Source organism: Panthera tigris, chromosome E1 (assembly GCF_018350195.1).
Source record: "Panthera tigris isolate Pti1 chromosome E1, P.tigris_Pti1_mat1.1, whole genome shotgun sequence".
NCBI lineage: Eukaryota > Metazoa > Chordata > Mammalia > Carnivora > Felidae > Panthera > Panthera tigris.
In genome coordinates this window covers 43,214,234-43,226,995 of record NC_056673.1, presented here as the reverse complement: position 1 = coordinate 43,226,995, position 12,762 = coordinate 43,214,234, and the positions used below count along the sequence as shown (strand labels likewise).

The 12,762-nt window shown below is 43.2% G+C and overlaps 2 protein-coding genes and 1 long non-coding RNA gene across 9 annotated transcripts in view; 2 read left to right on the top strand and 1 right to left on the bottom strand.

Annotated features, from left to right (window-relative positions):
* LOC122233792 overlaps positions 1 to 11,726 on the bottom strand; it is a 30,578-nt gene extending 18,852 nt beyond the window's left edge. For 4 of the 5 annotated variants that reach the window (XR_006211516.1, XR_006211518.1, XR_006211517.1 and 1 more), the window contains exons 1-3: positions 11,685 to 11,726; positions 10,147 to 10,291; positions 9,393 to 9,447 (exon numbers count right to left, since the gene is read on the bottom strand). This is a non-coding gene — a long non-coding RNA (uncharacterized LOC122233792). The remainder of the gene's footprint in view (positions 1 to 9,392; positions 9,448 to 10,146; positions 10,292 to 11,684) is intronic. The other variant, XR_006211519.1, reaches the window with a different exon arrangement.
* LOC122233789 (leucine-rich repeat-containing protein 37A2-like) overlaps positions 1 to 12,762 on the top strand; it is a 209,532-nt gene that overhangs the window by 10,060 nt on the left and 186,710 nt on the right. The window contains exons 3-5 of the mRNA XM_042967923.1: positions 4,665 to 4,736; positions 8,571 to 8,642; positions 9,369 to 9,449. Coding sequence (XP_042823857.1) covers positions 4,665 to 4,736; positions 8,571 to 8,642; positions 9,369 to 9,449 — 225 coding nt within the window. The remainder of the gene's footprint in view (positions 1 to 4,664; positions 4,737 to 8,570; positions 8,643 to 9,368; positions 9,450 to 12,762) is intronic.
* Positions 1 to 12,762, top strand: part of LOC122233787 (RAD52 motif-containing protein 1-like) — a 137,004-nt gene that overhangs the window by 22,278 nt on the left and 101,964 nt on the right. The gene's annotated exons all lie outside the window — the stretch shown is intronic.

The window sequence follows — 12,762 nt, the reverse complement described above, 5'->3', positions numbered from 1 at the left end:
CAGAGCCTGGAGCCTGCTTCGGATTCTGTCTCCCTCTCTCTCTGCCCCTCTCCTGCTCATTCATTCCTTCTCTCTCTCTGTCTCAAAAATAAATAAACATTAAAAAAATTTTTTTTGATGAAATAACAGATCTAGTGAACACCTGCCTTATGTTCTAATCCCCCCACTGCTGGGATAGCCACTACTCTGGATTTAGTATATATCCTTCCAGACCTTTTTCCATGCATTTGCCTACATACATATTTACAGCAAAATAGGTTTGTTGTGTGATTTTCTTATCTTTTTTTTACATAAATTGTAACATCCTACAACTCGATTCTTTTGCTTCGTGGTATGTCTTAGACTTTTTTTCTTCCAGTACATAGAGGGTTACCCCATCCATGCAAGCTGCTGCATAATATTCCATAGTATGAGTGTATTACGATTTAGTAATTCCCCTCCTGATGGATGTTTAGGCTGTGTCCAGTTTTCTTATTACATGCATTGCTGCATGGACCACCTCATACATGCATCTTTGTGTACGTGGGTGGGTATTTCTGTAGAATAGATCCCTGGAAATGGAACTGTTGGGATGAAGACGATGTCGATATATACAATTTTAATTGCCCTCAAAAAAGGTGTGCCAATTTACACACCAATCCATACACCATGACAGCATTCATTTCCTCCTACCCTCCCACTCTTGGATATTCTCCATTTCTTGGCTGATCTGGTGGGTGAATAAAATGGGTCCCTTCTGAATTTGAATTTTTCTGATTACGTATACATTTAAATATCTCTGTATGTTTCCTGGGCATTTGTGTTTCTTGTCTGAATTTTCTGTCCTTTGCCAATTTTTTTGTTATCTTTTTTTTAAATTGATTTGTAGAAAAAGTCAGTGTAGACACAAGTAATTTTGGAAACAATATTATACTCAAAGTAACTGACTGGCATTTTTCATGACAGATTGTGTGTCATATCATTAGTTCAACTTGGGTAGATAAGTCATAAATGACTTCTGAATTAATAATAAAAGACATAACAGTCATAGTAATCTAAATGTAGGGATTATGATCCCCCTAAAGTAGATTCCCCCCTGCCCCTTAGTCTGATAACCTTACTGGTAAGGGACAAATGGTAGAACAAGGTAGTTGTTTTCTTATGAATTTTATGAATTTCTTAAGTACTATATATAGTTTATATTTTCTCATGATAGTATCTAACTTGGAGATCTTATTTCCCAAACTTGTAAGAAAAATGAAAGTAATTTGGCACACGGAACAAGAGAGAGTGGAGAGAGTGGGTAGGCTGAGGGACAGGGGTAGGAGAAAAACTTTGAATTGTGTATTATATACCTTTGGAATTCTGAGCCATGCAAATATATATTACCTATTAAAAAAAATAAACTGAAATTAAAAAAATATTTTTTGAAAAGCGTGTATTTGGTAGTTTATATACTAGAAGATGAATCTGGTAAGATTTGATGATTCTTAAAAAATTTTTAAATGTTTATTTATTTTTGAGAGAGAGAGAGAGAGAAAGAGAGTGAGTGAGCAGGGAAGGGGCAGAGAGAGAGGGAGACACAGAGTCCAAAGCAGGCTCTAGGCTCCGAGCTGTCAGCACAGAGCCTGATGTGGGGCTCGACCCCACAAACTGTGAAATGATGACTTGAGCCGAAGTCAGACACTTAACCAACTGAGCCACCCAGGTGCCCCAAGATTTGATGATTTCTAATTCAGCTTGAGGGTTATGCCTTGTAAGACAGAAGTTTTTAACTATGGGTCAATAGTCCCCTGGGGCAGGATTTTTAACCTTTTTTTCTATATATCAAATTTAAAAAAAATTTTTTTTAACATTTATTTATTGCTGAGAGACAGAGCATGAACAGGGGAGGGGCAGAAAGAGAGGGAGACACAGAATTGGAAGCAGGCTCCAGGCTCTGATCTGTCAGCAGAGAGCCCAATGTGGGGCTCGAACCCACGAACCGTGAGATCATGACCTGAGCTGAAGTTGGACACTTAACAGACTGAGCCACCCAGGCACCCTTCTATATATGTATTGATGATCTGCAGAAGCTTATGTTCTTGGGATAATGTTTTCAAATGTATAATAAGTTAAAATATATAGGAAAAGGAAATTATGTGGAAATAGAGTTTTCAAAAAATTTTTAAAAAGATTAGTGATATAGCAATAAATCTGCTTCTGTTAGAATATTAAATAACAAAATATAATGGTACGCCTACTAACTATTATAACTTCAAGGTACTGATGAGAATAAATGATATTTTGAGATATCCACGCCAAATATGTGATATGAAAATATCTGATTTCTGCTGGGGACCAAATTAACTACACTAATCTGTGGTTTGTTGCCTGCATTCATAATGGAAGGAAATGCTAATTCTAGTTAGAGGTTTGTGAAAATAGAGATGTGATTCTATTTTCCATCCAAGTTTGGCACCCACAAATTCAGTCCATTCTATTCACGGACCTGAGCCCTAAAGGGATGGTCTGCAAATTGAAATCGCATGCACACCTTTGCACGTATTCAAGAAAGTGCAGTTTTCTAGGGAAAGGGTCCATTCCATAGCTTTTATGAAATTCTCAAAAGGTTCTTGTCTCAAAAGATTGAGTCACAAATTGGGGCGGAGGTGGAGAAAGACATTTGTTTTCCTGTGAAGTTGTACTTATTCTCATAAATGATGATAAATGAATGATTTGTTTTAATTAAAAGTAGTATATTTGCAAATTGATACCTGTCACTTTCTGAATTCATTCAACAAATATTTATGGAGCATCTCCTATGTCCCAGGAACTGTTTTACATGCCAGGGATATAAGCTCAAGAACAAAACTGACCAAATATCCCACTTGTCAAGGGGTTTACAAATATATAATATAAAAACAAATATGTAAATATAATAAATACATAGAATTTCAAGTATTGGTAAGAAATCAGTGGCCAGATCTCTCAAGTTTTCTAATTTATTCAACGACCGTTTCTGCTGCTCATAGACTGAGTTTTTTACTAATGATAATACTTTTCATTCATATAATCTTGAGTTGGTTCTTTTTATTAGATGTACTGTTTACCTCTGTCTGAGGATATATTAATGATGCCATTCTAAATTTTGTATACTGTTTATTTTTGAGAGAGAGAGAGAGAGAGTGAGAGACAGAGTGCAAGTTGGGGAGGGGCAGAGAGAGAGGGAGACACAGAATCTGAAGCAGGCTCCAGGCTCTGAGCTTCAGCACAGAGCCCAGTGCAGGGCTTGAACCCATGGACTGCAACCTGAGCCGAAGTCGGATGCTTAACCGACTGAGCCACGCAGGTGCCCCATTAATGTTGGTATTCTCAAATCCTTTTGTGTTTTCTCTGTTAACTGTGTCATTGACTATAAGCTGTTATATTTGTTTTTTATTTTCTGTCCTGAATAGAATTGGCTTTCTCACTCCATTTGGTCATTCCTGAGTGCAATTTATCTTTGTAGTTGAGATTTGACTTGCTTCTGTTTTCTGGTCCTAAGGAAGAGGTGAAATGAACCACGGGGCTTGTTATTGGTGACAGGTCCCCCTGAGAGTTAAAGAAGAGGTGGGAGGTGACTTCTAATGGCTAGTCAGAGTGTATACCCTTCCTCCAGGGTTCTGGGACCCTGCCCCCTTCTAACACCAATGGCTCCTGCCTGGAAGAAAACACCCTTTGCTGCCAGATCCAAGGAGGAAGGATGTGGGGTTGATGTGCTGTCCTTGGTCCTACTGCAGTATCCCAGCTAATCACCCTGTAGGTGGCTCCAAGGCATTTCTGGTGGGGAGTGTTTGTAGAGCTACTCCCTTGGCTTTGAGCTAAGGTTGTGGATTTTCTAATTGTATCTTTTCTAATCATCCTTAGGGACTTTGGTGGAGTTTGGAGTTTGGTAGAGACTTGGCATGTTTCAGTCTGCCAGCTTGAAATAGCACAACCTCTTAGGAAGACAATTTTGTACCCCTGTTAAATCCTGGAGAAACTTAGGCAAATGTGTACTAGGATATAAACAGAAAAATGTCCAAAGCAGCACTGTTTATAATAACTAAAGATTAGAAAAATCTGGTATCCACCAACAGTAGAATGAACAAATAGTGTTACACGGGTATTTACTCTATACTTATTAAACTGAGCATTTATGTTATGTGCATTTTATGCACATTTTTAGTTCTCACAGATATTTTTTAGATGGGGAAAAAAATTAGATGGCTTTACTTGTAGCACTGATATGGTTATAAATAGGGCTTCCACAATAAAATTTGGGAAAAGAGAGGAGGAAGTGGCAGTTCTGTCCATGTTTTTGCCACTCAGGGCTGGGTTCTAACAGAGATTTTGTGATCCAGAGAGTAGGCATTAAATGTACATTTTGGTGTGAAGAGTGGATAGGGGTGTGTGTGTGTGTGTGTGTGTGTGTGTGTGTGTGTGTGTGAGAGAGAGAGAGAGAGAGAGAGAGAGAGAGAGAGAGAGAGAGGGAGAGACAAAGGAGTATGTGAGAAGAAAAGATTTGAATCAAACAGCAGAGATCACCATCCCTACATTAAATAAGAATTAGTGTATTTGGTGGCACCATTACCCAGGTTTCTCTCACATCTAGCGGTCCTGTGTAGCAAATAGTTGTAGTTATTTTTGCATTTTGACCCAGAAATGACCTTTTCATTTTGCAGAATTCTCAGGGACAATTATCTGACCGAATTACGTAAAGACACATTTGAAGGCCTGCTATCCCTCCAGTATTTGTAAGTTAATCAGTTCATCATTTATTATGAGTTTTTAGTTATATTATTTATTAAAAAATACAGGGTTCAAATTGGATAATTGCAACAATTTCTTCTAACAGTAGAATTCTATAATTCTCTCTATTAAATTCTATAACTCTGTAAGTCTGTGGGGACCCAGCCCATCTCTAGCATTAAATACCTCCTATGCATTTTCAACTTTTTAATTTTATAGACAAGATATAGGAAAAAGCCCTTCAGTTGTAGAGGAAAAGGGGTAATGAAGTCTGAGCAATTATGGACACCCATATGAACCTTGTTATGTAAGTGTTCATATACCATCTGCTTTTATTTATATTTATTATTTATGGCCCATGGATCAAATCCTGTGTATGGTCTGTCTTGATACAACCTATGAGTTCAGAATGATTTTCATGTTCTTAAAGGGCTGTAAAAGAGAAAAGAAGAGAAAGAAACAGAGAATATGTGACAGAGACCGTATATGGCCTGCAAAGCCTAAAATATTTACTGTCTGGCCTTTACAGAAAAGGTTTGAAAAAGTTGGCTTAGTAAAATGAGAGGAATTGAAGTTAACCTCAAATTGTCACCTACAAGACAAGAAAATATAGAACACTTACATTAATTTGAATGCCATTAACCCAGAATTTTTAAATAATTTAATCTAAATTAAATATTTAAATATTAAATATTTAACTAAGCAGGTGAATTATGTAAGCAGTATTACCAAGTACATATTAAATTATTAAGAGATTAAGGATTTCAGTGTGGGAAATTTTATTAGTTTATTTTTTTATTATTATTTTTTATGTCATTTATTGTTAAGTTAGCTAACATACAATGTGCACTTGGCTTCAGGAGTAGATTCCTGTGATCAGTGTGGAAATTCTTATGCCACCATAAAAATAGATGTTTAAAATGATGGTTAAGGGGTTGGGGCTCCTGGGTGGCTCAGTTGGTTGGGCGTCCGACTTTGACTCAGGTCGTGATCTCACAGTTTGTGGGTTCGAGCCCCGTGTCGGGCTCTGTGCTGACAGCTCAGAGCCCGGAGCCTGTTTCAGATTCTGTCTCCCTCTCTCTCGGCCCCTCCCCCACTCATGCTCTGTCTCTGTCTCTCTCAAAAATAAATAAACATTAAAAAAATGATGGCTAAGGGGCACGTGGCTGTCTCAGTCATTAGAGTCTGCAACTCTTGATCTCGAGGTTGTAGGTTAGAGCCCCATGTTAGGTATAGAGATTACTTAAAAAAAATGAAACCTTTAAAAATATAATGATGGTTAAGTGGTATAGTTAGAAATGTTTACACTAAACAAACATCAGAAATGCCTCTAACTTTGCTAATTACAGAATAAACATCTCTCCAGCCTCATTGTCAAGGAAGAAATGTTTGCATATATCTCTGTACATTAGACATACAGAGATACTAATGTTCTTTGCTATGGAGGTTCAGTGTTTATTCTTTGTCCATGCCATGCAAAGCTGTGTATTTCATTAATCCTTTTTTAAAAATTTTTTTAATGTTTATTTATTTTTGAGAGAGAGAGAGACAGAGTATGAGCAGGGTAGGCACAGAGAGAGAGGGAGACACAGAATCCGAAGCGGGCTTCAGTCTCTGAGCTGTTGGCCCAGAGCCCGATGCGGGGCTCGAATTCATGAGCAGTGAGATCATGACCTGAACCGAACGAAGTCAGATGCTCAATTGACTAAGCCATCCAGGCGCCCCTCATTAATCCTTATTAATGATGTGCTTTAGAAAATAGATTCTTCTTGCAAATGTGGAAGGCTTAAGGGTAGTGAGTAAAAAGAATCTCATATGACACTAAAAATAGTCCTTCAAATTATCAAACCTTCCAAGTCTTAGGGGACAACCACTTTGTATTGGTCTTCTTGGCTACCTCTGCCATCTGGGCTCCAAACGTTACAAACACAGTTTGGAGAAAAACAAAAGAGACAAACTGCGCAATGGATAGGGCCTTTCATTATTTCTACTATGAGGTACTTTGTAAGCCAATTATTTCATGTCAGGTGAAGTGTTCTCATTCATTCATTCATTCAAAAAAAATGTGAATCAAAACCTAAAAAAGAATGTGACAGGCCCTATGCCCAGTACCATAGGCACGCAGATGGTTAAGACAGGCTTCCCACCCTTGTAGGAACTCATGATTTCACAGGGAAAATAAACAGAAGCTTAAACCATAACGCCTAAGCACTAAATGGATGATGAAGCACTGACAAAGTGCAGAAGAGGGAGCCACAAAGTCATAAAACCACATTTCTTTTCAGTCGTTTTGCTCCTTCTACTCACTACCCAGCTGTTAATTTATTTTATAAATATTTGAGTTTGTTCTTTGTCCATGCATCAGTTTTAAACACAGTAGACAACGCAGATGAGCAAGACTAGTCCATACTTTCATGGAGTTTATGCCCAGAGGAAATGGAATGCCAGAATAACTATATTAAGAAGAAATTGGGGCACCTGACCGGCTGAGTCAGTAGAGCATGCGACTCTTGATCTCAGGGTCGTGAGTTCAAGCCCCAGGTTGGGCGTGGAGTCTACTTTAAAAAATTAAAAGAAGGAGAAGAAGGAGGAGGAGGAGAGGGGGAGGGGAAGAAATGGATTTGGGCAATGAGAAGTATAAGTTGTTTTTGGAACACAGAAGAGGGGGGAAGACTTCAAGTTGGATCAGGGAAGTTACTAGAGAAATGCTGTTTGAACAGAACCTTGAATGGCTATGACGTATCATCAGATAGACATCTTGGGAAGAATATGCTTGCAAGATAGAGTGAGTGAAAGGCAAAATGCAGGAGAAATTTCTTTGGTATCTGTAGAGTAGGAAACTAGAGCCGGATTTAGGATTTTGAAGGCCTTGGATAATATGCCAGGCTACCGTGTTATCACAGCAGTGCTCTAGGACAAACTTTAGACTGCACCAGGGTCACCGGGAGGCCTTGTCAGAACACAGGTTCCACCTCCACAGTTCCTGATTCACTCAGTCCAGAGTAGAGCTGAGAATTTGCATCTTGAGTAAGTTCCCAAGTGACTCTGATATTTGAGAACCACTCCTGGAGAATTAATCTGGTGACTGTGTGCAGTATAGATTAGAATGGGAGAGACCAGAGATGAAAATGCCAGTCAGAAGATGGTGGTACCCATGTAGGTGGAAAGTGAGGGACTCGGCTGAAATCCATGGAAATAAGAGGGTCAACCATAATCAAGAATGGGTGTTTCCAAATAAAAATCCAGGACCATGTTGTTTTTTTGTTGGCCCCACTTGCAGCTGAAGCAATTGATAAATTCATAGACCGTTTAGGCAACGTACAACCAAAAATAAATTTCTATTAATATGATAATATAATTCTGAGTTCGTTCAAAGTTAGGTATTGATTAGAGGAGTAACTTCTTTTCAAGTTAAATGAAAAGGTATCTTTTACCTCTTCTGGTATTGACTTGGTGTCAAGAAATAGAACTAAACCAGGAAGGTGTGCTAATGTGAGAATATCCCTTTTAATATTAGAAATTATATGTGGAGATCACAACTTTGAGCTCATAATTTAGAAATTGATGAGGCCACAAACAGTCATTTAATCAATTCTTCTGCTCTCAGGAAAGATTACTTCCAAGATCTATCAAGATCTATAGTTGTATATTTTATGTATGAAGATCACAAAGGTGAGACTCTTAAGAAAGGTGAGGACAGGGTTAGGGGCTCTGGAAGGTTCAAATAACAATTCCTAATACTCAGAGTTTAGCCAAAAGCTACTTATTCAATACTACCATCCTACTAATTAGATATCTTATAGCTAATTGAGGCAATATTTTCCTTTTCCTTTTCCTAGAGATTTATCCTGCAATAAAATACAATTTATTGAAAGACGTACATTTGAATCACTGCCTTTTTTGAAGTTTATGTAAGTTACAAATATAATTTCATTATATTTGGAATTTGTATTAAACTTAATTGTAAACCTCTTTGTTATTCATTTTGAATGAATGAAACTTTATTAGTCGAAAGCTACTAAAATTATGTAGCAAATCTTTTTTGTCTGTGGCAAAGTTTGGTGTGAGAGTTTTTTATAGAGATCAGAGTGAATCGTTCTAGAGCAGCAGTTCTCTGCCAGGGTGATTTTGCATCCAGGTGACACTTGGTAGTGTCTGGAGACATTTTTGATTGTCAGACTGTAGATGTGCTCCTGGCATCTAGTGGGTGGAGGCCAGGGCTGCTGTCACACCCTACAGTTCACAGGGCAGCACCCCCCCCCCCATAACAAAGATTATCCAACCATAAATCTCAACAGTGCTAAAGTTGTGAAACGTTTTTCTAGAGAAATAAACTTACTTCTCTAGAAAAAAATACTTACTTAACACAAGTATTTATTGAGCATTTACTGATTTGTATCTAATGCACCACATGTATAAACATGAAAGTATAAATCTTTCATGCAAATATTTTTTTAAAAAGGCAAGTATCTTTCATAGTGAGATTTCTTTAGTGTATGGAGAGAGTATTGTGGTTATGTTTCATTATCTATAAATTAGAATCACTGCCAAAGGATAAATATTCTGAAAGAATATCTTTTTTTTTCTCTTTGTTTGTGTCTTGTTTTTTTTGTGTGTGTGTGTGTGTGTGTGTGTAGAAATCTTCGTTGCAATTTACTCACCAAACTGAGCTTTGGAACATTTCAGGCCTGGCATGGGATGCCGTTTTTACACAAGCTGTAAGTGAAATAGAAAATGAATACATGTAAAAAAAAAAAAAAACAAAAAAAAACTACATGTAAAAATATCATACAGTGATTGGTTAGGTGTGTGTTAATAAACCCAGTATGAATTCTGGAAAGTAGGTCTTAAAATCCATTTTTTTTTTCAAATGAGGAAACTAAGGTACAAAGAGGCCAAGGGACTTGTCTTAACTCCTAAATGGCACTCTCTGCCCTCCCTCGTACCCAGCTTTGTGTGGGCAATGAAAGCCCCAAGCAAGTAACACCCAAGTCAGTATTATCATGGGAATTCGTGACAGTGATGCTTCCCCAAGGTGTGCATGGTCCTTGAAATCCACTTTTGAATTTAACTTTGATTCCTGCTCATGTGCAAGTTTCCTATGCAAAAGAGAACTTCAAAGAACTAAGTTTAGCACAGAGTTCTCCAGGCAGCAAAAGGTGTGGGTGCTTCTTGAGCCATGAGGAAAGCAGAAAGAACTCCTGAATGCCTGCCACAGGGCACTGCTCTCCATGTGTTTTCTTTCCTGACCACTCTTCAATTAAGAAGTGTGTTATTCCCTTTCAGCCGGAAAATTCTGTGATTTCTCTGTAAAAAAGCAAATCATACTGGACATGTTCAGTGGCCTGAGGGGGATTTTTAGACTCAAGGTTGAAGACCCTCCTCTAAAGCAGACGCTGGAAAAGACTGTCTTACTGTCTTGTGGTTCAGAAATCCGATTTCACAGCTTATCTTCCATTAGATGAAAGTGTTTACGGTGTGTCCGGAGCTGGAGTAAGTTCCTGCGGGTGCCCAAGAGCAGGGGCCTCCTCTCTCCTCTCATTAATTTGCTGATGCCTAACTTGGGGGAAAGAATACTGAGGGTCAGTTTTTTGTTTTTTTTGCCGGCATGCCAGAGAACGGGCTCATTGAGTTTCTCCACCAAGAGGTTTTAGTGGTGTCAATATAATGTCTTAAAACTCACCACCACTCTACTAAGCATCTTATAACACCGAGAGTCTCTTCTAAGAATCTGAATTTCATAGTTATGTAGGCAATACAGGACAAAATAGGGTGGAATCCGTTGATAACAATGAATGAATTCATTGAAAAACACTCAGTGCCACGCGCACTCTGTGTCGACAGTGTACTAAGTACTGGGGGTACAAAGAATACACAGGGACTGTCCCCAAGAATCTTTCATACTGGAAGGAAGGGAAAAAGATGGCCGTTGATGGGAAAACGTATGTGAGCCATGCTGGCATCAGTGCAGCAGGGTAACGAGCTAGGGGGTGACAAAGTAGGGGATGGTTGTGGAATAGAAAAGATTTGTCGTGGACAAGGCAACAACTTGCTTGTGTTGAGTTTTCACGTTCATCTTGATGAAGTTTTGGGGAGATGGTGGGGAGTCGGGAGCCGACGGCCAAGAAAGAATTCTTGAACATGTCTTTGGTGCAAAAAGGCGATTTTATGAAAGCACAGGGACAGGACCGTGGGCAGAAAGAACTGCACTGGGGTTGTGAAGAGTGACAGGTTATATGCTATGGAATTGGGAGGTCAAGTCAAAAGGGAAGTCTCCAGAGGGACTGTGATATGTGAAAGAGGACTCCTAAGATACCAGAGGCCTTGCTATTGTCAAGCTAAGGTTGTTTTTCCCTCTAGCAAAGCATTAAGACAGTAGGGAGTTCCTGGAGAAATATTTTATTTGCCTGCCTCAAGTATCTGTCAATAGGCTGCAGGTTATAAGGAAATTTAATTTTACCTGAGATTTCCTTCTTGCCTTTGTTCCCCATATCACTATGGAGGGGTGATGTTGGGGCTCCAGGAAGCTGATTCTGTAGGTTTCTGGCGATTAGGCTATTGATAAGATTGCCTTTTTCTTGTAATTTACTAAGCTATTTGTAAACTGATGGAAACTCCTATCTTGCCCGACTGAGATCTCTTATCAGTTAACCATTTTGTTTTCTTTCCTTTCCTTTGTCCTCGAGCAGCCAGAATCACACATATCCCACCTGGGGCGGGGGCATGTGCTAACTTGTATTTTGCCCTCAACTTGCCTCATGCTCCCTCATCGATCTTACATGACAGAAAAAGGTAATTAAAGAACCAGAGCTAGCTGGTATTGAGAATAAATTAATACTCATGTCATGTGTGTTATGCCCAGAATTCGTGATCCCCAAATACCGCCAGGGAGCCGAGTCCGATGTAAAAGCAAAAGAGCCTTTATTCGAGCTAGCTCGAGCTCAATCCCCTACCTGCACTGATGCAGAGGTGAGATACCGGGGAGAGAGAGCCAGTTTCAAAAGGACAAAGGTTTTATTGGGGCCTAGGGGCAGTTGGTGAGGTAATGGCTGTGGCCTCAGCTGATTGGCTGGGGAAGGGTCCTGGGGAAGAGTGCTGTTAGGCGGGGGGGGGGGGGGGGGGGGGGGGGGGGGGGGGGGGGGGGGGGTGGGGGGGGGTGGGGGGGGGGGGGGGGGGGGGGGGGGGGGGGGGGGGGGGGGGGGGGGGGGTGGGGGGGGGGGGGTGGGGGGGGGGGGGGGGGGGGGGGGGGGGTTGGGGGGGTGGGGGGGGTGTGGGGGGGTGGGGGGGGGGGGGGGGGGGGGGGGGGGGGGGGGGGGGGGGGGGGGGGGGGGGGGGGGGGGGGGGGGGGGGGGGGGGTGGGGGGGGGGGGGGGGGGGGGGGTGGGGGGGGGTGGGGGGGGGGGGGGGGGGGGGGGGGGGGGGGGGTGGGGGGGGGGGGGGGGGGGGGGGGGGGGGGGGGGGGGGTGGGGGGGGGGGGGGGGGGGGGGGGGGGGGGGGGGGGGGGGGGGGGGGGGGGGGGGGGGGGGGGGGGGGGGGGGGGGGGGGGGGGGTGGGGGGGGGGGGGGGGGGGGGGTGGGGGGGGGGGGGGGGGGGGGGGGGGGGGGGGGGGGGGGGGGGGGGGGGGGGGGGGGGGGGGGGGGGGGGGGGGGGGGGGGGGGGGGGGGGGGGGGGGGGGGGGGGGGGGGGGGGGGGGGGGGGGGGTGGGGGGGGGGGGGGGGGGGGGGGGGGGGGGGGGGGGGGGGGGGGGGGGGGGGGGGGGGGGGGGGGGGGGGGGGGGGGGTGGGGGGGGGGGGGGGGGGGGGGGGGGGGGGGGGGGGGGGGGGGGTGGGGGGGGGGGGGGGGGGGGGGGGGGGGGGGGGTGGGGGGGGGGGGGGGGGGGGGGGGGGGGGGGGGGTGTGGGGGGGGGGGGGGGGGGGGGGGGGGGGGGGGGGGGGGGGGGGGGGTGGGGGGGGGGGGGGGGGGGGGGGGGGGGGGGGGGGGGGGGGGGGGTGGGGGAGGGGGGGTGGGGGGGTGGGGGGGGGGGGGGGGGGGG